The following is a 27,207-nucleotide window of genomic DNA, read 5'->3' on the forward strand; positions in this document are numbered from 1 at the left end:
GATAAATCGGTCAGCAATATCCCCTTGCATAGGATATTTATGTCATATAAATCTTGGCATATTTGTATTGTACTTTCATAGAATAATTCAGTGGCAAAAGTAATATGGAGAGACAAACTAAAGCAATTGTGAACAGATTTCTGGTCTTAGTCTGAGGAGCCGCTGTATATCTAAGTTTCTGTCAGTGAATGTAGAAATGACACAATTGTGGCACTCTTTATAATGACAGGAGCTGATGTTTGTAGTTCTGTAAATTCCTTCTTGAGAAATTAAATATTTGATCAAATTTGATCAGATATAAATATTTGATCTCTGGATTACTGAATTTTGAAGAACGTGTATAGCACTGAAGGTGCCCGTTTCTCTATGTTCTAAATTTATCTCTGGTATTTCTCCACTTGCCCTTATAAAGTCTTCTGCTAAAAAGTAATACAAAATAAACAATCGTCCAAGTCCCGAGTCAACAGACGCTTTCTGTGCATATAGGCCAAGATTTTTACTGAATGAATTGTCCTACTTGTGATGCTTAGTTTTTAGAAAAATGCAAAGGGGAGGGGGAAGTCAAATACAAGAAAGGTCCTTGAGGAGCATGTTTAATGAGCAACCAACTCGAGTACAAATTATATTACACAGCAGTTGGTCTGAATTGCCCTAGGACTCTGTAGGTACACTAATGAAACCAGTGAAGCACTGCTTCTCCGAGTGTAAGTATGACTTAGAAAGCAGCACAAGCTGAAATGCTATGTCTCTTGGGTTTCCATTTTCTCACTCAACATGGATGATGCATCACAATTTAAAGACACTATGGCTTTGCAGTACAATTCTGGTTCTCACTGAACCACTGCGCAAGAAAGACAGCTCATAGTCAGTCTCCCTCTCCCCTTCCTTTCCACAAAAAGAATAATTGCTGCAATGAGAGGCCCTTCTCTGTGTGGGTTTTTTTTTGTCTGTTAAGTATGATGCTTGTTCAAAAGGAATTAAGTATTAATGCTCACGGTAGCATTTTGCATCAAAATAAATGTAACCCCTCTTAGAATACTATCCAGTATGCAAAATTGTCCTTTATGATAGGCTAAAAAATTCGATTCCCATAAATGTCATGTATACTGAGATGGAGGAAATGCTGAAAGATTGCTATGTTTATTTTCTGCGCCTACAAAGTGGTGCTATCCATCATGCAGACCCGTAAGGAGGAAGAAATGGCAGCTGTTTTTCAAGATCATAGACAGTACAGAGAAATTGTTTATACTAAATAGGTTTCTTTTCCGTCAGACTAACATCCTGCACCCATTGCGGTAACCATGCCAACTGTACAGAAAATATCAAAAACTGCAAAACATGTATCACAGCAAAAACAAGGCCAATAAGTAGTTTGAAACGGCACTCATGGATTTACACTGGCCTTTCTTACACTACTGGCTACCTACTATCTATTTGTTCAATAAAGAGCAATATAATGTATTAAGAGAAATGTTTTTGCGCTTTGGAACAATAACTTTGTAAAGTTCTAAAATTGAAAGAATTAGGAGCCGTTGACCTTTTATGCAAAAAGTGTGTTAAATGTTCTGTTTGGAATGGACACAGTATTTCACAGTATTATTGAGGTGTGTGTTTTGGGGGGGACTGCAATTACTTCTGACTGGTCTCTTGATCACTCTGTCTTCACTTGAATTTTGCACCTCTCAAAGATTGACCATCTGGCGGACTGTGGCTCTAGCTGTTCTGTGGCTCCTGCTCTCTCTTCAGCTGCCTTTTCAGCTTGTCCATCTTGTCCAGCGCCTTGCGCTCCTTCTCGGCTGCGGCGTGCATGTCTTTAAGTCGGCGCTTCAGCGCGTTGCGGTCCGTCGAGCTATTCACCCCGAGGCCCTGTTCAGAGACGGAGAAGAAAAGACGATCACACGTGGGCCTTCGCACAAAGAAATAAGACCCACAAGAAGTCCAGCATGTCACTTACTTTTCCTCTGCTCTGTCATATTAACTATTCTCTTCCGAACCCGTGGCCTTCGGTCCTCGTCCAGCAAATTCCATTAGTTCCAACGGCGCTCTGCTTCTGCTCTCCTTACCACTCACCTTAAGTTTGGCGCTATCCATCTGCAGCAGCTGTTCCCCATCAACTTCCCGGGCGGTGAATTCTGGGACGTATTGCTCCATGTTTAACCCTTTCAGCCACTCACATACTTGTTGTGTGCTCCATGCTGAGACCAGATGGAGCGGTTCGTCAATGAGCTGGATGTCACACGCAGGGTGAAGAAAGGTCAGCAATGGTGCGTTTTAATATTCTAAGGCTGTTGGTTTGGTTTGTACCGAAGACCTTCTAGGGGAGCAGTAAAATGGCTGTAACTCACTTCATCTGGAGACTGGGACAGCGTCTGATACGGTTGCGATGACTTTGATTCTGATTCAGACCTGCTTGATGCGCGTGGGCTTCGCGGGCAGAACTTATCGCTGAGGATCGAGTCCTGCGGGAAAAGGAGAGGGAGAAAAGAGGCCATCGTGCGATTACAGTTAGACGCCACACAGCAAAACTTGTGTCCTTTTGGCTGCTTTGACTGCATTTACTGATAAAACTTACATCTGTTGCCATGTGCAGTGAAATCGTTTCTAAAATTAATACCCTGCATTACCGAGATGCCAATAGGAATACATGATATTGGTTTATTCCTCTGTACGGGCAAGTCCAACTCCAATAGAAGGCCTCTGGATTATTGGGTCATCATTATCATCATCATCATCATCATCAGAAACTGCTTGTCCCAGGGAGCCAGAGCCTAACCCGGCAATACAAGGCGTAAGGCTGGAGGGGGAGGGGACACACCCAGGACGGGACGCCAGTCCATCACAAGGCACCCCAAGCAAGACTCGAACCCCGGACCCACCGGAGAGCAGGACCCGGTCAAACCCGCTGCGCCACCACACCCCCCCCATTATTGGGTCTCATCGTTTAATTTTCTTAGTAGAAGTAATAGTTCAGTTGCAGCAGAGGTTTTCTTTTAGGTGGGTGCACTAGATCCGATGAGCAAACGGATGTGACGGCAGCAGAGCTGTGCCATTACCTGGCAGCTGGACTGAAGGCTGCAGTTCTGTGGCATTGTTCTTTGGGAGAGGGAGGCAGAGGCCTTGCCCTTGTCAGTAAACCAGGAGAAAGGCACAAAAAGGGACCCAGACCACCAGGACAGACCCTCTGAAAGCTCCCTGTGGGAGGAGCAAAAGAGAGCACAAAGCGGTTAAGGTGCTGTCCACACATACAGTAGATACTCTTACTCAAGCTATAAGTTATGTACCTAATTTTAAATATTGGCACATGAATCCCAGTGAAGCAGTAATGCATGACCTGGATCGGTACTTCAGAGCGATACTACGGTAACTTACTGGTTCCCCATGGAGAGTCTGTTGGACTTCTCCTTTCTGACCTTTCCAGAGGATCGCCGCAGTGTGACCCTGGTATAAAGAATGGGGGTGACTATAGTTAAACGAATTTTCTGACGTGATCTGATTCTGAGCATGTTTCGGTATTTGAATTATAGCTTAAAAAGAAAATTGAAAATCAGGTAATTATACACATGAGAAATATGTGCTGCACAGTGTAATATGGATTTCCCACAAATGGCAAAAATGACATGGGATCCAGTAGCTATATCTGTTAATAATAATAATAATAATAATAATAATAAATTTTCTATGTGTCTGTGAGATTTCAAGCTTTTGACACAGAAATATTGGCAGCGCTTCCTACAGCAGACGTGATTAACGCGAAAGTCAGAGTCTGTTAGAAAGCATTTTACTTCCATCTGACTGTACCGCTGGAATAAAATTAATTTATATTCGAGTCCAATCTGCCGCACAACCGTCACCCACCCCAAGTCCAGAAATCTCCGCTTCGTCTTCTTATCCATGATGACCGTGGAGCTCCCGGGCTCGGGTCGGTCACTGTCGTGGCTGTCATCTGAAACTAATACTGGCATCCGCATTGCACACGTGTTGGTGGCCTTACGCTTCAGCACCAGCATGTTCTCTAGACAAGGACACTACAGCATAGCTTAAAAGCTTCCTCATATATTTTTTTTTAAATGAGAAATGTCTCGAATGCAAAATTCGTATCGAGCAATGCTCCCCGGGTAATTTAGTTTCCTCGTCTCAGAGAGGGGCGCTAACCTTCGCTGTCGGGCCGACGCGGCCGGCGAATGTAGATGGGCGAGCTGTCAGAGCTCAGGCAGATCTTGGAGGGCAAGCTGTGGCGCACGGAGCCCAGGGCCTCCTGCGATGAGGCGTTGGTGAGCTGTTGGTACCGGGCGGAGGGCGCAGGCGTGGCTGTGGTTTCCTCCTCCGCAGAATGTCGGAGCAGGTGGGCGTCGAAGCCAAAGGTGGGGCTCTTCTGGCCAGGCGATGAAGATATCGGCGCGTCTGGGGAGGGTGAGGACCCGCAGAGCGCCGAGCTGACGTTCAGCGACTGCCGCGACCGTGAAATGAAGAGAAGGCAATGAGTTAAGATGCTGTGCAAAACATTTACATGATGCTCGTGGATATGATGACAGTTGGTAGCGTAGTGGATAGAGCTACTGCCTTTAGGTTTGAAGGTCACAGGTTTGATCCCCAGCTGTAGTACCCTTGAGCAATGTAGTTGCCATAAATTGCTCTAGTAAAACTACCTGTCTGTGTAAGTAATTGTTGGTAGAATAACAGTGTAAGTTGCTTTGGAGAAAAGTGCCAAGTAAATGTTCTCAGCAACTTCCTTCAAGGACAGATGTATGAAGATGAGGGCCGTTTCAGTTCCCCGGCTGATTTCTGTCCAAAGCTTCCGTTTGTTTTCCATCGCTTATTTTTCATACTTCACACTTCAGGAAATGTTGTGGGCAGGAAACCGAGAGTCGAGTGATTTTACACACCCTTCTCTCCAGGCTCTCGTCGCCCTCCGTGGAGCTGAAGCTGTCGCGTAGCCGTGACCGCGAGGGGCGGTTCCTCCTCGACTTGATTGACAGCTGGGTCCGTCCCTTCTGGATGCTGTTGTCTAGCAGTTCTGTCTCAGGAATGGCCTCATTCAGGTCTAGTTACAAGCCACAGAATTATTCTTATTATTCTTATTATGATGAGGGTGATAAATCACATTGAACAGCAATTGCGCAAAAAGTAATAGCATGCAAAAATCGGAAACTGTTTCGGGTGCATTTCAAAAGCCGCGTTAACCTTAATGCGCATGTTGCATGTTTTTCCCCACAGTTTTTTCTTAAAACAAGAACAGAGACACGACCAAATGCAACGTTTTTCGTAACGCTGTGAAATAGCATTACAAAAAATTTGGAAAAAAAAAAAAAACCTACTCAGAGCTAAATGTATATGTTTATGTGCCAAAAATCTATCAGGTTTCTTAATGTTCCATTGATTATTTGAAAAATGTGATTAACGCGCGGTGGCACAGTGGGTTTGACCGGGTCCTGCTCTCCGGTGGGTCAGGGGTTCGAGTCCCTCTTGGGGTGCCTTGCGACAGACTGGAGTCCTGTCCTGGGTGTGTCCCCTCCCCTTCCAGCCTTACGCCCTGTGTTGCCAGGTTAGGCTCTGGCTCCCTGCGACCCCCCAATGGGACAAGCGGTTCGGAAAGTGTGTGTGTGATTAACGTTGTGATCACTTTTGAAACATGACATTGTGATTAACAGTGTGATCAAGAAAAAAAAATCTAAATTCAGCCTAAAAAAGCGGAGGCGGGTGTCGAATCAAGCGTATATAAAAATGACCGCGTGTCCGCGATGGATGGCTTTCTTCACGTCGAGCGCGTCGAGCATCTGAGCCACTCACCTGTCAAACGGCGGAGAGGCAAATTTTAAGTCTGTCGGGGAAAATGAACCTGGAGACTCCCTGCTGACGAACAGCTGAGTCCACACAAATGGCATGCTGTGTTTAAACGGTGCGTCTAATTTAGCCCTGAGGCACAAGTGCATTTCAAAAGTGTGTCTTTCGGGCTTCCAAGGATGAAGGATTAACCAGTCACACCCCTCATTTAGAGCGTGTTGCCCATTTCAGATGCGGGACACAGGTGGACATGGCTGTTCCCAGCGCTTCCAGCCCCGCATTAAAACTGCTCTTTATTTATTTTTTATTTATTTCACACCTCCCCACAGCACCAAGAAGCACGAAGCTTGCATCAGCTCCCTAGCGCCAAGGTGAAGGTTGAGGAATCACTCACCTAAAATGTTCTCCATTTCCTCAGGCTGCGGAGAAGACATGGTGGGACAGGTGCTGCGAGAGGATGAAAAGATAAGACGGATCTGAATATGCGAGGCTCGATTTGCGTGGCTCATCAGAACGCTGGTGCGATAACGGGAACCTCGTGCAATAGCGGTTGAGTTAATGGACTTGTAATCTGAAGGTGGCTCCTTCAAATCCCATCGGACCCTACAGCAGTACCGTCATTACGGTGTTAAGACACTAATCCTTGACTGCTGAGATCTTAGGGCATATTTCCCACCAATCAACATGTCGCTGCTGAACCTGTTCATTTTTGTCCCTCATCTCTTGAACTGATGGATGAAACTTGATAAAATGCATATTTCGTCATCGTCAGAGGCGTGGGGAAAGATTATTGTCGGGCCCCGTACTGCAGTTTAGATTCAGATTTCTAATCGGCATGTTCCCGGACGCTTGTCCCATCTGTGTCTTTACATTTTCACCTGCTGTTGGCACGGATCACTTATCGAGGACATCAATTTATCACACGCAGACAAAACCGATCGTGACAGTAAACGCAGAAAAACTAGTGCCAAATTGAGACAAAGTGGTGGTAATTCGCTGGATCTCGTTCCACGTGTCATTTTGGTTCTAGTTCACCGGTTTTCCACGGCAGGGTTGTCGTCTTGGAAAGGGGAAGGCGAATCATAAATTGTCGTAAATCCACTATGGAGGCGTAACTGATCTTTTTGCAGGAAATGCAACACGAACAGAATGATGCAACTGAGATTTGTGGAAATTTCCAAAACGCCATAGTAGTTTCCTATCACATTTGACCGAGGGGTTATTGTAAGCCATCGGGGGAAATTCTAACATGCAGGAGTGTAACAAGTTGTGCGTTGTTGCGAATACCGCGAGGGCCAAAAAATATTAGGAATAGCCTGAGTGGAGTCGCACACAGATTCAGGGGCCGGATGTTCTCCATCCCCGTTATACCTTTGATGAGTCGCATCACAGTTAAGGATCATTCTTGTCCCCCAGTAGCTGCGAATATTCACAGTGTTCCAACACCATGCTTTTCAAAACAATCATTATTCAGCGCGACACTTTAAAAGCAGAATTTTTGAAATTTTCAACGGTTTTTAAATTTTCCGTAACACGACCAGCGCCCGCTTGGCCTACAGTCTCAACTAGCATCTTTTCAGCTTTACCATGCACTTAACGCAGCGCTTAACGTACGCGTTCGCCGTGGACGGTGGGAGCATTTGAATAACTGGCAGGCCCGACCTTAATTCACACACACACACACACACACACACACACAGTTTCAGAACCGCTTGTCCCATCCAGGGTCACGGGGAACCGGAGCCTACCCGGTAACACAGGGCGCAAGGCCGGAGGGGGAGGGGACACACCCAGGGCGGGACGCCAGTCCGCCGCAAGGCACCCCAAGCGGGACTCAAACCCCAGACCCACCGGAGAGCAGGACTGTGGCCCAACCCACTGCGCCACCGCACCCCCAGTCCGACCTTAATTCAACTTTCTGTCTTTCGGTTTTCGTTATGCATTAGTAGAGGAGAAGAGTTCTGTAGAATTGAGCAAGTGTGGCGTATAAAACTATAAATACGAGATCCGAGATATTTCTGGAAACATGGGGATGCTGTGTACTGGGCTGTGTGGAGGGGGGGGCAGTTCTCTCATGCTGGTCTTTTGCAACAAGCATACGGTACCTAGAGACCAAGGACTGGTGACGGGGAAGTGAGCCATCTGCTACCCGTCCCCCGAGAGCACGACCCTCGCTATCCGCACACTTTCAAACCGGTCTGGTGGATGAGGTGGGCAACGTCGGGTCGTGTTCGGGCAAATCACGGCGAAGCAATTTACGCATCCTCGTCGAGACTTCCAGGGCGCCAACAAACACGAGGGTCTCGATGGAGGCATAACATTAAAAAATCTGCATTTGGAAGGACACGGTAAACATACCGCCTGCTGCTGGGGAAACCACGGGACCGCACGGGTAAACATTCCACACCTGATGCAACAAACAAGTGTCAGAACATATGCAGCGCTCTAGTAAGCGGACTCGCAGACTGTGATTTGCGCGTCACCATATTCACCGTAGGCATGAAATAGCCACGGCACGGGTGTGCAGAATGAAACGGATGCGTTTCGGGGGGAACGGGAGGTGAGAAGTACCGAGCAGGAATGCTGATGGGATATTCCAGGCAGTGGCTGCAACCTGGCAGGGAGCGAGGAGGCGTTTTCAGAGCAAGGAACCTGGCTCGTGTGAATCTGACTTTGTATTAGGATAAACCAGGCAGCGTGACATACGGCGAAAGGGCTCGCGTAGGACCTTTGCGGGATTTTAATAATGCCCGCAACTTCTTCTCCAAGTCCGAGAAGGTGGGGCGCTCCAGAAAAGCAAACGCGCTCAGCATGCACACCGCAGAAGTCCGACGTTCCCCGAAATTCAACCGCAGGAAGATTCCTGAAACACAAAGGCTTGCAGGTTCTTTACCGGCTGAGGCCATTTTCACATAGAATCAGGATTGTTAAAAAGCAAAAATGGTCAGAGTAGAGGGGAGGGGGAAAAAAAAAAGAAGGCAGGAAGAACGAGGAGGAGGGGAGGAGGCCGGGTGGGGGAGAGAACGGCATCGAAGAAAAAATAAGAACGCCGGGATGGAGAGGAACTCACCTTTAAACGCGGATGCTCAGGCGACATGCCAAGATGACATTGCTTTTCTGCTGTCCTGCTCCGACCGCTAAAGGAAGTAGTCGAAATGCACATCCACACAGCGCACAGTCATATGACGAATGCTGCCGGGATGCTCATCAAAGGACAGCGGAGAGAGAGAGAGAGAGAGAGAGAGAGAGCGAGAGGCTGGGAGAGGCCGATACACACACTCGCACACGCGCTCGCGCACGACGGAGTATTTTAATCGGAGTCCTGCAGCCAAAACAAGATGTCTACAGCAGATTGGGGTGTTTGGACTGGGGGTTGGACAAAGGGGGGGGGGGGGGGGGGGGGCAGTAGGGGGGAGGGGAGCCAGAGAAGATGTCTGTATACCTGTACATGAACAGCTTCTATAGGACTCTTTCCACACACACACCTTAAAGGGGAATTCACACACACACACACAGAGAGAGAGAGAGATCGGGACAAAAGATTTACTCCTCTGCTTTTCAGCATCTCGCAATTTATTTCTAAACATGAAATATGCATTATGGACAGAATCGTGTAATTAACGTATGGAGTATCTTCGAAATGGAACAAATGATTCTTTATGAGCTTTTGTGTTCCTCAATCACAGGAAAAGGGTAGAAACAAATGCAACTGGTCATAAAAATAAATGCAAGTAGGAATCTGAGGCCCGAGGTGATTTTACCAGGATGAGATCCTTCCACACAAATGTATATATTATAATACCAGAGCTCCTGCTCCATGTGTACCCAGACCCAGCAGTGAAGGTATTTAAAAAAAAAAAAAAAAAGGTTTTGATTCACAGCATTTTGTGATATGTATATACTGGTAATACATATCACCTTTAACCCCCCCCCCCCCCCCCCCATTTGTGTTGTTCACTTCTGGTCAGATAAAAACCTTGTACAAACATGAGAACTTTAAAATATAATTTCCCGGAATGGCGCCGAACGACACGACAGCGCAACGCAGCAGAGCTGAATCGGATTTATTAACATCATCACGTCCCTTCCTAGCTTGTTTCGCAGATGAACTATCTAACTGTAGTCTCGTTAAAATGGTACAAAATTTAGAAATTCATTAGAAAATTTCCCGCGAGGAAAACGCCTGTGTTTCGAGCTCAGCGTCTGCATTTTATTTTACCCTAAAGTGCTGGACTATTACGCACCCTGTTCAGAATAGGCCAACGATGGCAGCAACCTGTGTTGTAAAAGGAAGGTAAAATAGGTGTTGTACTACAGAGGGATGTGTGCTGAAAAAAATACAAGTATATGCCGACAAGTATCAATTGCAGAGTATTCATGATAATGGAATTTTGTGATGACGGCACGACTACTGTACACTGAAATGTTTTTCATACCTGTTACAGTTAATATCCTATATACTATATTGTCAATGTGAGTACTGCACGAAACTGTACAGTATGTCAGTACGTTATTCAGTTCCGTATCTGTCATCTACCGTATTATATTTAGCCATAACGAATACATCCGTTCTCATCAAGTCCGAAAGGTGCATCTCAGGATTAGTCCGCAAGTATTATAAGAAGGCAACCGGCCAATACTGTGAATATAAAAACAGTTACGAAACACAGATTTCTTCCGAAACAGTCGCTTCAAAGATGACTTTTTACTCAGTATTTATAGCACGGTTATATTTATAATCTAAAGCGAAATTATTTGCTTCCATCTGTCACCATCTGAGGAAACTTAAGTTCTACCCCAGTCGACCCGTGCCAGATGGCAAGGGTGAAACACGCCTTCAACGAGAACGAATCCGAACAGTATTAGTAACTTAAAGGGTTTTAGAAACAATCTGGAGATCTTTAAAGACATCTGTGTGCCAGTAATACGGAGCACGCCGTCCATTTTTCAAGCCCAACTTTTCGGCGCGAGTCCAAATCGTACATCGCGTGAGTTATGACAAAAGTTTAAAGTCTGCATGGATGTAACTGGAAAAGGACGTTGTGGAGAAAAAAGGCAGCTATCGGGTTCTTGAGGTTCCGGCGACCAAAGACTTTTCTAGAATCATCAGGAAAGGCTTTCCTATCATTTTTGGGAACATTCACACATCAACCCCCTACACTGGCCGCAGCCAAAGGAGCTCGGTTTTAACCCCAATTAGTACATCAACCGCTTCGCCCACTGATGACCTCTTACCAATTACTTAGGAGTTAAGAATCTCTTAAAAAAAAAAAAAAAAAAGTGATTTTTCATCAAACTTCATGCAGAAACAGAAGTGGTTCAATTCTGGTTGAATCCTTTGTCTTGCAAAATTAAACACTTTCTACATTTCAACTTGCAATGAGAAAAAGAGCCACGCATTTCCCATCGTTTGCAACAAACCCACAGACGGGAGATTGGGAAACTTTGAAAGTTTGATTTGTGTTCCACGTTAAACATTTCGCTAAAATAGCTCTCCAGTGGTTTTCCCAGCTTGCTTAAACCAATCTATTTCATATATAATACACCAATGTATATTAAGAATATATACAAACCAAGCCCATCTTGTACTACGGTCAAATCTGTACAAGCCCTAGCTACAGTTCTCCAGGACAAATGGGTGATGCGGGAAAAAAGAGGCATTTTCATTTAAAAACCACAGTGCAAAGTCTCGCCAGACACAGCTATGGAGTTCTTTCTATGCTAATTTTTCTAGCCTGATGTCACGAGGGTAATGGACTATATTTCTTGCAGTCAAGTTGCATGATAAAAAAATGCGTAACAAAAAATATCAATTAATCCCTTACAACAACGGACCGAAAAGCCACAAGCCTGGAAAAAGTGTTTATTGCCCAGAAATCGGCAAAAGTACCACAGCACCTGCGGCTGCCAAACTTTGCATCGTTAAATACATAATTTAGGATTAAAGCTACAAAACGTTAAGAGTTAGTTACAATTTCGTTATGATTTTTCATAACCTCCAGGGTAGCAAGCTAGATAAACAAGTTGGAATGCCAGCAGCTTGCATTGGCAGTATTACTCGCTCGTAAAAAAAAAAAAAAAAAAAAAAAAAAAGTAAAACGTAGTTAAAAAAAGGATCTCCGTACGACTCATTTGCGTCGTTTTCCAAGAACGGCATTTTAAAGGTAGAAAAAACGTTAAAGGAGAAAAATGCGGCCTGACGCGTGACACGAACCAGAATCAGACTCGATGTTCTAAACGGTACCCTGTCTTCAACACGTGAACGAAAGTAGGATTTCGTTTTCTGTTTCTGTGGAGGAATTTAGCCACCCGGCTTCCTGATGTCCAGTCAGACGTTTTCTTTTTTTGCCACCGTCTTCTGTCCTCGCTCCTCTTCGTCTGAAGCTCTAGGAGGAGTCGGAGATCTTCGGCGCATCCTCTCTGGTCTCCACATCTGCAATCTAGGTTGGGAGGGAGTTGCGAAAACAAAGCTTAACGGGGGTAATTAACCTACAGGCGTGCGGTATGCAGAGAAGCAAAGGAGATCTTTGCACCTTAACTAGGAACCTGATGCCGAAACACATATTTATAATGCAGTGGGCATCAGGGTCTTAGCTCACGTTCCTTGCCACTGGTATGGGAGTTAAAGTACCGGTCATGTAACTCGTGTCTGTGTCATCGGTGAGCTTTAGCCTCTTTGCAGCAAATCGGGAGAGGAGAAACAGGTGGGGAGCAGACATCTGGACGAGGCCGTGTCCGAATCTTAACTCTCATCCATGAATTCGTGTTCATCAGACACTTTGAAGCAGATTTCTGCATGTTAAGGTTGCGTAGTGCTTGGAGCTTCCGCCTCGCGATCAGGAAGACGTAGGTTCGAATTTCCCGTATCGAGGAACTTACCACGAACTGATACGGTACAACGACTGCGTTGCAAATCGGTACATCGCTGTAAGTAGCTTAGTATGCAAAGCAGACACCAAAAGTTGCCTTTTTTAAAGGCGCAAAGCAAGACTAATGAATGTAAATGTAAAGCACACGTGCAACATAAGCAGCAGGGAGTCGGATGATCTTGGCCGTCGGATGGTTTTCGGAGGATCTGTTACTCTGCGTGCCCAACCCCACCTCCGCCTCCGAATGTCACCTGGGCTTCCTCCTCCGCCTGGTCCCGCGGGTTCTCCGACTCCTCCTTATGGGGTGACCCCGGTGCATCTTGGGCGCGGCCCTGCGCCGTCTCCTTCTTCAGGAACTCGATCTCTCTGGATCGGGACCAACGGGGATTAGTGGAAAACGGAGAAGCGCCCCCGGAGCAAGACGAGCAGCACGGACGCAGATGCGTGAAAACAAACGACGGGCAGCGCCGACGAAACGAAAAATTGTCACGTTTCATAAGATCAACCGGAATCCCTCTGGGAAGAACACCTTGAAGCTGACAATGGTTAAAAGTGGTGGTTAGAGCTGCAGTCTTTTCACCCAAAGGTCATAGGTTCAAATCCCACCTGCTGCTATAATACCCTTGAGCAAGATATTTACCCGAAGCTGCTCCGGTAAAATGACCCAGCTGTATAAATGGGTAAATAACTGCAAGCATCTTAACACTATAAGTCACTCTGGAGAAATGCATCAGGTAAATGTTAAATCCTACATGCATGAAATAATGTGAAACAATCCTTCATTTTCACAGCCTCCACGGGTACTTCCTTCTGCTTTCTTTTTTCAAAGACCAAACAGCAGAGCAGAGAAGAAAAGGCCTTATAAGCGCGTTCTGCTCTTACTTCTGCTGGTACTCCTTGATGAGACGCTTCGCCTTGGTGTACTTCCGTTCCAGGACCTGGTACTGCACCTGCGACTCCTTGAGGTGCTCCTCTGCGGTCTGGCACAGGCTCTGCGCCTCCATCCAGTAGCTCTCCAGCTTCTTGGCGTGCTCCTTGCTCTCCTGCAGGTTGCGCTCCAGCTGCACCTTTTCCGCGTGCCACCGCAGCTTCTCCTGCTCCGCACGCACGAGCTTGAAGGATTACATGCCAGGTTGAGGATGGCACGCTGAGACACACACAGGGAAGCGTTTGCATCTCTCTGCAGCTCCAGAGGTCGACGTACCTTTTTCTTCAGCTGCTGGATCTCAGCCTCTGTGACGGCGTGCTTTATTTGAAGCTGAGGAGAGCGCGACGAGAGAAGCGCGTCACGATTTTTATCGAGCTGTGATAAACACGCGGTGCCGGTCTCAAGTGCGACTACACCTGGGCATCCTCGGCGATACCTGTATGGGACAAACTGGACAGAAGAGTGAAAAGCAAAGCAACGCACAAGTGTCCTACATCTCTGGGAATCTGCTGAAGAGCTGAGAGGATGTCGGCTGATTTGCTGCTCAAAGTGGTCCGCAGAACGTTTCGAGTGTACTCAAACTTTTGACTGGCTCATTGGCACAGCACTCTGTGTGGAGTTTGCATGTTCTCCCAGTGTCTGCGTGCGTGGGTTTCCTCCGGGTGCTCTGGTTTCCTCCCACACTCCAAAGACATGCTGTTCAGGTTCCCCCATAGTGTGTGAGTGACAGAGAGAGTGTGTTCCACTGACATATGGATGAGTGACCCAGTGTAAGTAGTGTATCTAGCAGTGTAAGTCTTTGGGTGCTCTGGTTTCCTCCCACACTCCAAAGACATGCTATTCAGGTTCACACAGAGAGAGTGCGTTCCACTGATGTATGGATGAGTGACCCAGTGTAAGTAGTGTATCTAGCAGTGTAAGTCTTTGGGTGCTCTGGTTTCCTCCCACAGTCCAAAGACATGCTGTTCAGGTTCACCCATAGTGTGTGTTTTTTACTGATGTATGGATGAGTGACCCATTGTAAGGAGTATACCCAGCAGTGTAAGTCACCGTGGTGAATAAGGTGTGTGGGCTGGTAACACTACATAGAGTTCATTGGAAGTCGATTTGGAGAAAAGCATCTGTTAAATAAATAAATGTAATATTAGATGTATTGCTGCAGTCGGAACCAACAATGGATCCGGCGAACATCACCGGCTCTCCTCCTCCCCACCTCCTTGAATTTGCGGACGAGCTTCTCGGGATCCATCTCGACGGGGGAGAGCATGTCATCGTTCTCAGCCAGCTCGAACACCTCGATGGAGCCGGGAAACATGGGGCTCATTTCTTCCTCATCATCGGAGCCGTACTCTCCAGCCTGAGGGACACGGAGTCGGAGGCGACGGTGAAACGCGCAAGTTTCTCTGCATTGTAATATTCGCTGATCAAATAAATTATCTAATATATTGAAAAAAGGAATCAAAACATTGGGAAGATCATTAAAGTGTTCGATGTGCCTCCCTCTACGTAGCTGTTAAATCACAACAAAAATCTCGTTCGTCATTTAAACCTCCATTTTTTTGATCAAACCACTAATTTCACCACTTCTACATTTTTGGCAAGAAAATGTGTCTCGCGATCTCGCTCCGATCGGTTGAGCCGAGCGTCACTTTCTTCCAGTAGAAACGTCAACATTCGACCCGCGTCACAGTTCCATCGATGATTTTGTCACCTTTTCGAACCTCAAATACAGAGCTACCTGTCACCCTTATGCCACATTTACCTGTGTGTCGGCATTCGAACTTTATAGGTAAGCCGACTCTCCTTCTCTTAACGTGAGCCAGTTCACTGCCTTCTGTTATCAGACAGAAAATAATGAACAGATGGAGCTCATGGCTCAAATTAAAGGTTTATTTCTGGTCAGCGTTGGGGTCAGATGGGTTCTGAGGAAGGGGCTTCACGGCCTCAGTGCCGCATGTGCACCTGCATGTTTTTTTCCACGTGTGAAAGTGTTCTGAAGGTGTACTTTTCAGGACAGGTATGGTCCTACCCCGTCCTCATCCTCCATGTACTGACTGTACTGCTGCTCAATCATCTCGCGCTGCCAGCGCTCCTGCTCCAAGGTCTGCTGGATCAGCTGGGCCACCTCGCTCTCCTCGCCCGGCTTCTCTCGCCCGATGAGGAACCTGGAGGCGCATCACTCGGCCAGTAAATAAGTCAGTCAAAGTCAAATTCCAATTCCTGGGCCAGAGGTCCCGGGTCACATCGGTTATCATAATTCTGAATTCAGCCCAGTGAAAGCGCCACTGCAAAAGAAAAAAAACAGCATTGCAGATGTGGGGGGTGGGGGAGACGGACACGTCCCACAAGTTATAACGCGCACACGCACGACGTCTGAAACCGCTCGTCCCAAGCGGGGTCGCGGCAAGCCGGAGCCTAACCCGGCAACTCGGCGCGAGGCTGGAGGGGGAGCGGACACACCCAGGGCGGGACGCCAGTCCATTGCAAGGCGCCCCAAGCAGGACTCGTAGATGAGGCCAGTGGAGATGAGCGGCTCCGCAGCGCTCCGTAGGTCCTTCTGAAAACAGCGTGCAGCTGTATTCGGTCAGGTGCGGTGCTCAAGCACAGCAGGTCGCGGAGAAAACGATCGGGTTGCAACAGAGGAGGGTTCCCAAAACGAGGCCGTAAATCATCGTTCATTCTTCAGCAGGCGATGGAGGAACCCGGACACGTAGGACTCCACTCATCCACAGACAAAAGACCTGTTTCGGTCCTTGCTGTGGTTTTTTTTTCCTTTCAAAAAATATGCACAGCTATGGGTTTGCATCGACCGCATCCATATCTGACCGGAGCAATTCAAGGTTAAGCACCTTGCTCAAGGGTACTACGGAAGGACCGCTCCTATGACTGTCAACCAGCAACCTTCGTGTCTGTCACCTTAACCACATTGCTACATGCCGCCCTGTTGCGTGACAAAGAATAAACTCGGTTCAGAAGGTGCGCAAGGGTTTTAATGTCATCACACTTTGCAATTCGAAGCGTACAGTCTCACCTGACGCGTCCAGCGGTGTTCCTTAGGACAGAGGCCGCAAAACTCTGGGTCACTCCAACCAGGCTGGTGCCATCCACCTCCACTATCAGATCGTTGACCTGGATTCTGGGGACAGCAGAACAAGACTGTGCCGGACAGGAACAAGCGCAAGCACACCTGGCTGGAGCAGCCAAAAAAGTTGCGGGTGAAAAAAACTGCACATCAGAGCACACCTGTCACAACAGTAAAACACAGTGATAGAATAACTTGACAGGTACTGGGGAACCAAAGAATTTGATTACATGTATTTGTTTAACAGAAGGTTTTCTCCAAAGCAGCTGATGATTACTTACCCATTTACCTTATATTACAGAGGGGTAATTTTTACTAGAGCAATTGAGGGTAAGTACCTTGCTTATGGGTATTACAGCTGGAAAGGGGATTTGAACCTGCAACCTTTAGGTCCGAAAGCAAGAACTCTAACCACTACACTATCTGCTGTCTTAACAGGGAACCTCATTAAACAGATCATACAATGACTCCAATTTCATTTGGTTACATCAGCGAGGAGAACATCACCATATGATGACTGTGGGTTTGGTTGGTTTTGTTGGATTTCTTTTAGTTCATTTTTAATTAAGACCCGGAGCTTCATATCCAGTTACCGTGATCGTTATAAACTGACAAACAGGTGGACCGTAAGCCTTCTCCCTCTACCTGCCATCGCGGTGTGCAGCCCCACCGTTGGAGACAGTTTTAACAAAAATGCCCAGCTTCTCCAGGCCCATATCTGCCCCGGCGCCCATTCCAATGATGCTGATGCCCAGGCCGTCTCCATCTGTGTGGAGAAGGGACGTGCTAGATCACAAAGTACCTGTGTAGTACGGTAAATACATAAGTCTTCCACAAAATTGAGTGGCATATTTAAAAAAAAAAAAAAAAAAAAGGGCAAGTACTATGGTAAAAATGAATAGAAATCTTCTGAGTTGAGACCACACCCTCAACCCCCTGCATTAGCAGCTACACCTGAGGAGGAAACGAGCACCAGGTGCAGCCAATGAAGCTGCAAAGTACATAAAAGGACTGGAGGAAGACAGGAAATGAACAGAACTTCCCACCCACCCACAAAACTCCAAGTCCATACTCTACTACTCCTCTTTCTCTCTGGACAAATTTTGGCTTCCCTCCTCAAGGGGAGACATGCATAATATAGTCAACAGACTACTGTGCACATTAAATACATTCTGAAAAATATGTATTTCTGCAGTGAGAGTTGCAGGTAATCTATCCTAATATTGATTTTATCCAAAATCTGTGAAACTTGATAAAACATGAGTTGTAGGAAATTCACTTATGGTATTTAACTGAACTTCACCTCCTATTTTTCATGGCCTGTTGTAACCCTACACACACACTGTGTACACTACCTTTCTCCAGCTCCACAGGGAACAGGTCCAACTTCTCCACCCTTTTCTCCAGCTCGTACTCTGCTGAAGCTGCCATAGGGTCCACTTCATCGTTATGCCGGTCGTAATCCTCGTTACAGTAGGTAGCGAACACCTAGTAGGAAGAGAAGATCGGGGTAAAGTGGGAAGAGGGTCAGATTCCACCCGGCCTTGAACAACCGACCATCACAGCAGGAGTCCCTGTATGAAGTATCGTATTTACATTCATTTTCTTCTTTCTTTTTCCCTCCACAGAGACATGCACTCTTATGCTGCGTAGTTATTTACCCATTGGAATGGCTGGGTAGTCTTTACTGGAGCAATTTAGGGTAAGTACCTTTCTCTGGGGTACAACAGCAGCAGAGGGGATTTGAATGAGTCCCAAGGCAGCAACTCTAACCATTACGCCACCTGCTGACCATGTACTGTACTTTTCCGTTCATCTTTTGTCCAACTTTGCATTGTGTGAAATGTTCCTTTCTTTTCTGCATGCAGACAGTCATTTAAGAAAGGCAATTAAAGGCAAGCAAGAACTTTAATAAAACTAAGAAAAGCAAAATATGTTGTACTAAAGATGGGATTTCACTGCATATTTTGTGCTTATGAGCATTGGCTTGGGGTCACAACCTATCTAAATTTAGTCTCCAATTTTACTCTCTGCATTAAATATAATATGACTCTAAGCCAGTGTTAACAGAAGACTGCGCTTCCCCGGCTGTCCACGTGTAAGGAACCAAAATACAATCAAGCAAATAGCAATTTAACTGCAACGGATGGAGATTCGTTATATGTGCATTTTGAATTTTGACGGTTTAATGATAAAGTAGGTTTCGGGCATAATGCTGAAAGTTATCAATGTGTAATGAGGTAAAGGGGGTTACAATAATGCATATTGTGGCGCAGTAGATGTTTCTCAGGTATATGGGATCCAGAGTTCGTATGGATGGGAAAAATGGTTTTGGAATCCTGCAGCTCACAAATGGTGAACATTGTGTAATAGCAGATACTTATATAATCTGCTTGTTTATTAATGTACTGCTCTGAACTGTATGTGAGGGGTCTGCGAGGTGTGGTTTTGTTCTGGTTTTGCTTTTATTCCCTTCGAAAGGCTTTATTTCTTCTATTTCACGACCCGATCCTTAGAAAATAAGCTGGAGAAGAGGCAGGAGGAAATGAGTCATTGGTGGACTGACAAGTCAAAAATTGTCCCCACTGGACTGAGACATAGGGACAAACAAGCGCATAAATAAGTGCGGATCTCCTTTACAAAGGTCGACCGTAACGCCCAAATAATGCCTAAACATTGTAAGTTTTGTGTTTAAGCAACTGACCCCTGTGATGAAGCGCAGTAAACATTGTAGAAGTAAAACACTTTTTTTTTTTCCTCTTTCAAGGAATCTAAACCACTTTACTGAACAGGTGAACATGAGTTTAAAGTCCCCATCGAAAGGTTGTATTTTAGGAATGAAAACTTAACGGGTTTTATCCTAAGAGGCTTGGATCACATCTAGCAGGAGCACAAAGAGCCAAAAAACCTCTCTGCATGACTGCTGTCTTGGTGGTCAATACCACCCATGTTCTCCCTGCCGCTGTTGTCCCGCCGTTGGCCGCTAGATGGCAGCGCTGTACAAATAGGAGGGTTTTTGCGCAACTTATAAACTTTCTACATTATTCCCTTCATCACGTCTATCATGTATTACATCACACACTTTCTACATTTATTCAATTACTTGCTTTTCTCCCAAAGTAACTTACTGTAATTTGAGCATTTATACAGCAGGGTAATTTTACTTGAGCAATTTGAGGCTGAGGACCTTGCTCAAGGGTACTACTGCTGAAGGGGGGATTCAAACCTGCAACCTTTTGATCTAAATGCAGCAGTGCTAGCCAAATACTACCAGCTGGGCCGACTCTTTCTTTTTGAGTATCAAAGAGGCTGTTTAAAGTCAACGTGTTACACCTTATCCTTGAGGTGCAGATGGTGTTCCTCAGGTCCCCCCCCCCCATTTGCCTTCTTTCCTCCTGCTTTTTGGTACTTTGTTGTTTTACTGGGGATGGTATTTGACTATTTGCTCCACTTTTATGAGGATTGAGCAATTCAGAGCTCCACACTTGATCCAAACCCATTTGCATGCTGATGAAGTCTGAGGCTCAACCAGCGGCATCTCACTCCCCCTAGAGACAGAAAGCAGTGTGCATGGGGGGGGGGCACGGAGAGTCTCTGTGCACCCTGACACTGCTACTCTTCCACCATCCCAAAGTGAGGTATCCAGATTCCAGCACCTAGCGGGCCTGATGAACTACTTGGTGGTCCAGACTAAAGACCCACCTCGCGAGACTGTCTTGGTTTTATTCGGACCTGCAACCCCTCGGGTGGCGTTTTACAAAGATCCATGGCTCAGATCTCCATCGCTTCTGTCAGAGACACTCCGTACAGGTGTGGCTGGACTTCTGGTGGATTACTCAAGAGCAGGGACATGTGAAAATCTTCCCTTCTGTACTAAAACAAGCACTCTTTATGAACTCTGCAAAAGTCCGGGTAGGAAAATGGCTTTTTTGCTGTTACGGCCCAAATAACGGGGGGTATGAATATCAGAAGGAACACCACTTGGTTGAACATCTAAAAGATGAACTTGAATTCTGCACATAGGCTGTGAGTTGGTATAAATATGGAAGTGCAGAGGAGCTGGAGCAGTTGGTGAAGGAGGATCTACTAACACTGTGTTGTCCTCTTTAATATAAGAAGTCACTTTGAACACGGGGGCCAGCTGCTGACCTGACTGTATTCCTAATGTGCTGACCTGGCACCCACCGGAGTGCTGCTGCGCTCATCTCGCACGTCTTTTCCCTCGTCAAACGTGGCGCTGCGCGAGAGTAAAGGCGTTCGGCCGCCGGCTGCAGTATCCAAAAGGTGATTAAATACACTGTTCTATATTCTCCCATAACTAGCAGCTCTCTGAGAAATGGCACTGAAGGTCAGTCGTTTACCTTGCCAGCTTTGCTTTATGCTTGGCATTTGAAGATGTATGGAATTCTGTGCCCATGCCCTGATTAAACGGGTGCTCTTCAGAGCAAATGTCCCTCGCGTCCCTGAAAACAAGAGAACAAGAGATTTTCACATGACCCCCGTCAGGCTTTCCGGTGACGCACTCTCTGCAGGTACTCTTGTCATGCCCCCCCTTCCCCTCCCTCGTGAAACGGGGATTAACTCTTTGGATACAGTGAGAGGTTTCTGACAGAGTCCCCCTCCCTGCAGCTCCCTCCACCGTCGCCAATGGCGACACGCGCGTCACAAGCGGCCCCCCCCCTCCAGCCGTCCCAGATGATAGCTGCACCCTCGACATGCAAGGCTGTCACTTTAAAGAGCAGGAGCACCCAGGCCAAAGCCCTTCCAATCAGATTAGAGCAAAACCCATGGGGTTTAAGTCCAGTCCAGTGGGGGTATACACACACACACACAGGCATGTTAATGGTGGCTGGTGCAAAAGCTCCACTTGAAATAATACCTCTGGATTAGAAAAATCAATCTGTTACTATGAAAACTAATTTTTGCTGGTGTGTGAATGTGTGTGTGTGTGTGTGGGGGGTATTGATTTTGCTGAAGGTAATTTTTGTGTGTATAAGTGGTCCTGTTCAGACTCGGCGACCAATACGGTTATGACACTGGTTGCGAAACCAGCACTAATAGGGTTTTCGGTGTAAAGTGTGCAAATCTGGCTAAATGTGGCGGCAAAAAAAAAAATTCTGAGGATATGCCAGTTTTGTCACGCTCTCATTTGGACCAGTTCAGTAGCCGGTCCACCTGAGTAGCATGTCTTTGAGTTGGAGGAGGGAATTAGAGTAAGGGCGGGAACGAAAAGCTGGGCCGGGGTTCGAACCTGCAACCCCCAGATACCGGACAAGCCGTAAATTTCGTGCTTTTTAAATGTGCTTAATATGCGTGTGCTGCAGTCACGTGGCTAATGGTTTTTCAATCAGCAAATGCAGTGCAGAACGGCAGCCAAAAATAGCTGCTTTGCCCAAGAATGCAATCCCACAAACAGAGGATGGGAGCAGAGAGAGAGAGAGAAAAAAAAAAAAAACCACACGCTATCCCTCCGTCACCAGCAACCTCTTACTCCAGAACCTCTCCCAGAAACATAGGGCATAAAGAAAGGTGGGTTGGGATGCCCTTCCACCAGTGCAGGGTAAGAACTCACTCATTCATGGTAAAGTCATAAAATCTCCTGCACCGCATCTCTGGACTGTGGGAGGAAACCACCACGCAACCAGGTGCAGGACTGCGCAAACCAGGCCAGAACCGAACGCGCATCCCGAAAGCCGAGTCGCCGGAGCGATGGGCTGCGCCATCGTGCCACGGGATACAGAACATAAAACAGATCGTTAGACTGCATGAGACTGTCTGACAGCCTCAAGTCCAATACAACTGATATCTATAAAAAAAAAAAAGGTGAAGCGTGACGTGAGATGCAGAAACGAAGCAATATTTACACGCTGCCGTTGTGGGTCAAAGAGGCTTTAAGAGGAGAAAATAAGAGCTCGCTACAAGCACGACGCTGGTACAATAGTTGCAGTGTTCTGAGTCCCCACCCCCCCACCTCTTTGTGTGAGCGGCTTTGGGGTGGGCCTGTTTAGTAGTAATTCTACAGTAGAGCGCTTACAGGAATGATGTGCCCTCAAGGTCTTCACAGCGAATGGTACTCAGGGAGGGGTGACACCATAGTCTTAAATGACCCTCTTCGGCCGTGTGTAATCGTGGGGTAAAAAAGAGCCAGACGGCAATCCTGCAGCTGGTATTTTTTGTTCGTAGTCGTAGATTTCCGGTAAAGACTGAACGCTGATGTCCTCCTGGCCCTAAAATGACCTATTCGGGGATCCGCCCATCTCCGCAGAGCCCCCCGAGGTCAGGATGGCTGAATCTGGCACAGCGTAGAGTGATGAAGTGTGACGTCTTTAATGAAGCAGGTCAAGGAAACTGGGGGAAAATGAAAATGAGCAGGCCTGAAACGTAAGGATACGGAAGACGGATGAGGCCCTAAGTGGCTCTAATCGGAAAAAGTCGCAAGAAGTGAAAATATAACTTAACGGAAGCTATGACTCATCTTCAGGACTTCCCATCACCAAATTTAGGTGGCTTTAACTGAAATGGTGCACATTTATTCAACACTTTTCTCCAGAAGGACTTACAGTATTGAGGTTGCAATTATTTACTCATCTATATAGCTGGGTAATTTTACTGGAGCAATTTAGGGTAAGTACCTTGCTCAAGGGTACTACAGCCAGAGATGAGGCTTGAACCTAGAACCTTTAGAGCCAGAGGCAGTAGCTTTAACTGCTACTCTACCAGCTGTTCGAAGGGCCATGCTGCAAGTGAAAAAAGCTTGTATGAATAGCTGTAGCCGAAGACGTATTTAAAAAAAAAAAAAAAAAAAAATATGAAACTGACAACTGAAACACCGCGTTAGATACTGAATCACTTCAACGGACTTTTAAAATGACATTATTACTTGGTGTAAAATATCTTCCATAAATTCTTAAGATTATATGTCTAAATTCTGATTTTTTTTTTAAAATTATTTAAATTTTTTTTTTCAGCTCACTTGCAGGGGGTCCAATCTCTGCTCCACGCAGTGTTATCGCTGCTCAGTTGTGGAGTTTATCAGTCATTCGATTATCACTAAATCGGATTAATGCATAAATGAATAGATTGGCCGTGATGTTGATGTCCGCAGACATTTCAGTTTTACGACAGATTAAGGGTCCTCTTCAACACAATAACAGTATTGATAGTCTTCTTCCAATTGCTTCTTCTCTGGATATACCTGTAAACTAGAGTTACGGAGTCTGAGATACATATGCGAAGCCTCCACAATGTGGAACCGGCAGAAGACATTGTAAGCTTGACAGACGGCGCTACTACCCATCAAGGACCTCGAGTATTCATTTGGAGTCCGAGGGAAAAGAAAATCCAACAAACAGAAGCATGGGATTACAGGAAAGTGCACAAACTGCTATTTATAACCAGGGAAAAGCTTCTAATCTGTTTAAGTGACGCGGAGGAGAGACGACTGAGACGGTGACCAATACCCTCTAGAATGGAGAGGCCCGTTGAGTGCTCGACGCTCCTGAGACGAGCCCTTTAATGACATCTCTGCAACGTGAGCGTAGGAGAAAAGTCAGACTCATGCGAACCGCTGAAGAAGTTTATTATAATCGGGAAGACACGCTCTCTCCTGTCCTGTCTTGATCTATTCTGGCGCAAGAACTTCAACGCGTCACAGACTCGGAACTGTCAAAATCGACAGCGGCGCGATCGTCCGTAACCCCCCGAGCAAAGCACGTCATGTGTGCACCAGCATCTCTGCGCTAAACAGTCTGCAGCAGTTGAGAATAAACACTCGGTATTTAATTCCCTGTTGTTTACATTCCAGTTTCGTCTTTCTGGGCCGCCTGCAACTTACTGTCGCTCCGCTTCCCGCAAAAGGGACACGTGTTGCTTAGTGTTGCTTTAAGATTCACTCAATTTATGATAAACAGCCTACTTTCAACAGAGGCCCGAAGTGATTTGTTAGTTATCCACGGAAACTCGCAGTATTTATTCATTTATTTGGGGCAAGGGGTACGGATCGCAAATGAGGTACTTGGGTTCGAACGCCCGCTCGCACTGCGGTACTCTTGAGCAAGGTACTTACCTTGAATTGCTCCATTAAAGATTACCCAGCTGTATGAATGGGACAATTATTGTAGGTACTTTAGTATGCAAACCTAACGTTGTAAGTCGCCTTGGAAAAATAAATCAATAATAATAATGCAAGCGGATATTTTACTATAGAGCTTCGGGTTAAGCGCTTTGGTCAAGGTGCCCCACCTGGACCCGCCTATATACTGTATTATACTGTATTTTGTGCGTTTCCCGAAACTCTGACCACACAGCATGAGGTAGAACCATTAATCTGATTTATACTGTATTTATAGCTGTGTTATGTGGTTTTCCAGCACGTGGTGATCACCACGATCCAAATGAAAAATGGAAAATGAGTTATAGCCCTTGGGAGTCTTTGCCTAACAATAAATCCTACCACAAAATCCTTAGATCAGAACTTACTTTGATTGGGCCAGCGCTGAAGCGGATCTTCCTGTTGGGTGGTGGCTCCTCTTCTGCAGGCAGCCCAGGGATCTCAGAACAGCTAGACTCCAGCTCGTAGGTCTCATCTTCTTCCTCCTCCTCCTCCTCCTCCTCCTCAGCATCTTCTTGTTGGCCACTTCCAGAATCATCCACGACGACGCTGAAGGCACTGACATCCACCAGTTCTGCTTCGGAGAAATCCTCCTTTTGACCCTCCACTGTCTGCTCCTGCCCTTGCAGAGAGCTCTCTAGTTCATCCCCTTCACCCTTCTCTCCTTCATTCCTGAATTGCTGGTCAACAGCGTTCTCGGAGAGAGAGAAGATTCTCGCTTGGGGATCCACAGACTGTGTGGAGTCCCCATTCTCTTTGTACGAGTGGACCTCTGCCTTCACAAGTCTGCTTGTGGACTCAGGTTTGGGGTCACAGACAACTTGATGCTCAGCATAAGGTCCATGAGCTCCCCCTTCTTTGTCTTCCTGCGGCTGCTCTAGTTTGTTCTTGTGCACGCCTTCTTGGCTCAGAGGCCCCTGCCCTGGTGCCACACAAGGAGAGCATGAAGGATCTTTATCGTGGAGCCCCATCTTGTACTGAGAGCCCTCTGCTGACCCTTCGTGTTGCTTCAGGTTTTCACCTTCGTTCTGGTTGCCAGAAACGAGCGGATGTGCCCTCCTGGTGATGATTTTGGAGTTGAGCACTCCTATTTTCCCTGGCAATTGTCCAGCGCAACCGGATGAAGCTCCATCGCAGCGCAGGTTGTTTCGAAGCTCTCCCTTCTCAAAGACGGCGCTCAGCTGGCTGACGGTGGGCGACACCGCCTCTCCTTTGTCCAGCCCGTCCAAGGACTCGGTGCTGCCGTTGAAACGCGCCACTACATCGAGACGACCCTCCTGAAACCCCGATATCCGCTCCTTCTTCAGCAGTACGCGGTTCGATGCTTCTTGCTTTTCCTGAGTGTCCCGCTGCTCGAAGATCTTGCGCGTTTCTTGCAACTTTGAGGGGCCAGAGGAGCCTTGTTGAGGCTCACTGTCTGCCTTGCAGCTTGCTGCCCCCAGCTTGAGCAGGGCACTGTGGTCTACGTTCTCGTTCAGGCTGCTCGCCCTAGGAAGGGGCAGACGGCGCGCGGTGCGGTCTTTAGCCTTCGCCGGCTCCTCTTCCTGCCCCGGGGCCGAGCCCATCTGCATGAACATGTTCTTGATGCGGTGGACGTTGGATCCATACGTGCGGCCCCGGGATGTGGTCCTCGTTCTACCTTCCCTGCCATCCTCCCCATTCAGGACATCTTTCGCAGGCTTCAGTGCCTGAATCCCCGACTCGTACGCATTTCTGTGAGGCGACGGGCTCCTGATGGTGGAGCCGGTGCCAGCGCTTGCCGTGGACCGCGGTTCTGTCTTCATCATGGTTCACCAGGCCTTTCTGGGGCTGGGCTGTAGCCGCATAGCTCCCGATTCTCCCCCCCTCACCAACCCCCGGAGTGGAAGTGCAGTCAGAACCGCTGAAGGTCGCAGGAAGCCGGAAACGCACTTATATAAAACTGCATGGCAGCATGGATGGAAAGAATGAGAGCAAGATGGATTAGAAACCTCAGTGGCACAATTTTTGGATTTCCACCACTGCACCAACAGTTTACAGGCTATAAACGTGCGCAGCTCTCATCTGTTCCAGGAGCACAAAACGCACACAAATATCTGGCTAATTATGAGGGTGGAAAGACATTGATATTATTGTTGTGAAGGAGCGGAACAAAGAGAGGCAGCGAAAGGTCCGCTGTGGACCGAAGGAATTGAGTTGATCCGATTCCTCCCCGTTAGTTGCATCGCTGCCTGTCTTGCATTTTCTGTTCTAATTGCTCATTTTTCTTTTTTTTTTTTCTCCCGCAACAGCTGCAGCGCAAGGGAATATCCACTGGGTCATAGAGCCTGTGCATTTTTCATAATAATCCCTATTTTATTTATTCATAAATCGCGCGGCATCGGCAGCGCAACTGTTACCGCTTTACGTGCATTAATTCATCGCAACATTATAATAATATTACATTTGCACCGCCGCT

The 27,207-nt window shown here is 46.8% G+C and overlaps 1 protein-coding gene across 1 annotated transcript; it reads right to left on the reverse strand.

Annotated features, from left to right (window-relative positions):
• Positions 1-585: 585 nt before the first annotated feature.
• On the reverse strand, positions 586-26,990 carry LOC108941573 (neurabin-2-like). Its single transcript, XM_018764336.2, has 18 exons — positions 25,139-26,990; positions 18,016-18,148; positions 17,306-17,426; positions 16,610-16,714; positions 15,608-15,743; positions 14,792-14,935; positions 13,855-13,908; positions 13,533-13,762; positions 12,861-13,016; positions 6,176-6,228; positions 4,884-5,041; positions 4,153-4,447; positions 3,856-4,012; positions 3,370-3,438; positions 3,054-3,192; positions 2,346-2,459; positions 2,071-2,226; positions 586-1,866 (listed from the first exon to the last, which is right to left on the reverse strand). The coding sequence occupies exons 1-18, from the start codon at positions 26,555-26,557 to the stop codon at positions 1,714-1,716; spliced, it is 3,792 nt and encodes a 1,263-aa protein (XP_018619852.1). The 5' UTR covers positions 26,558-26,990; the 3' UTR covers positions 586-1,713.
• Between the last annotated feature and the right edge of the window lie 217 nt (positions 26,991-27,207).

Source organism: Scleropages formosus, chromosome 8 (genome assembly GCF_900964775.1).
Source record: "Scleropages formosus chromosome 8, fSclFor1.1, whole genome shotgun sequence".
NCBI classification, from domain to species: Eukaryota; Metazoa; Chordata; class Actinopteri; order Osteoglossiformes; family Osteoglossidae; genus Scleropages; species Scleropages formosus.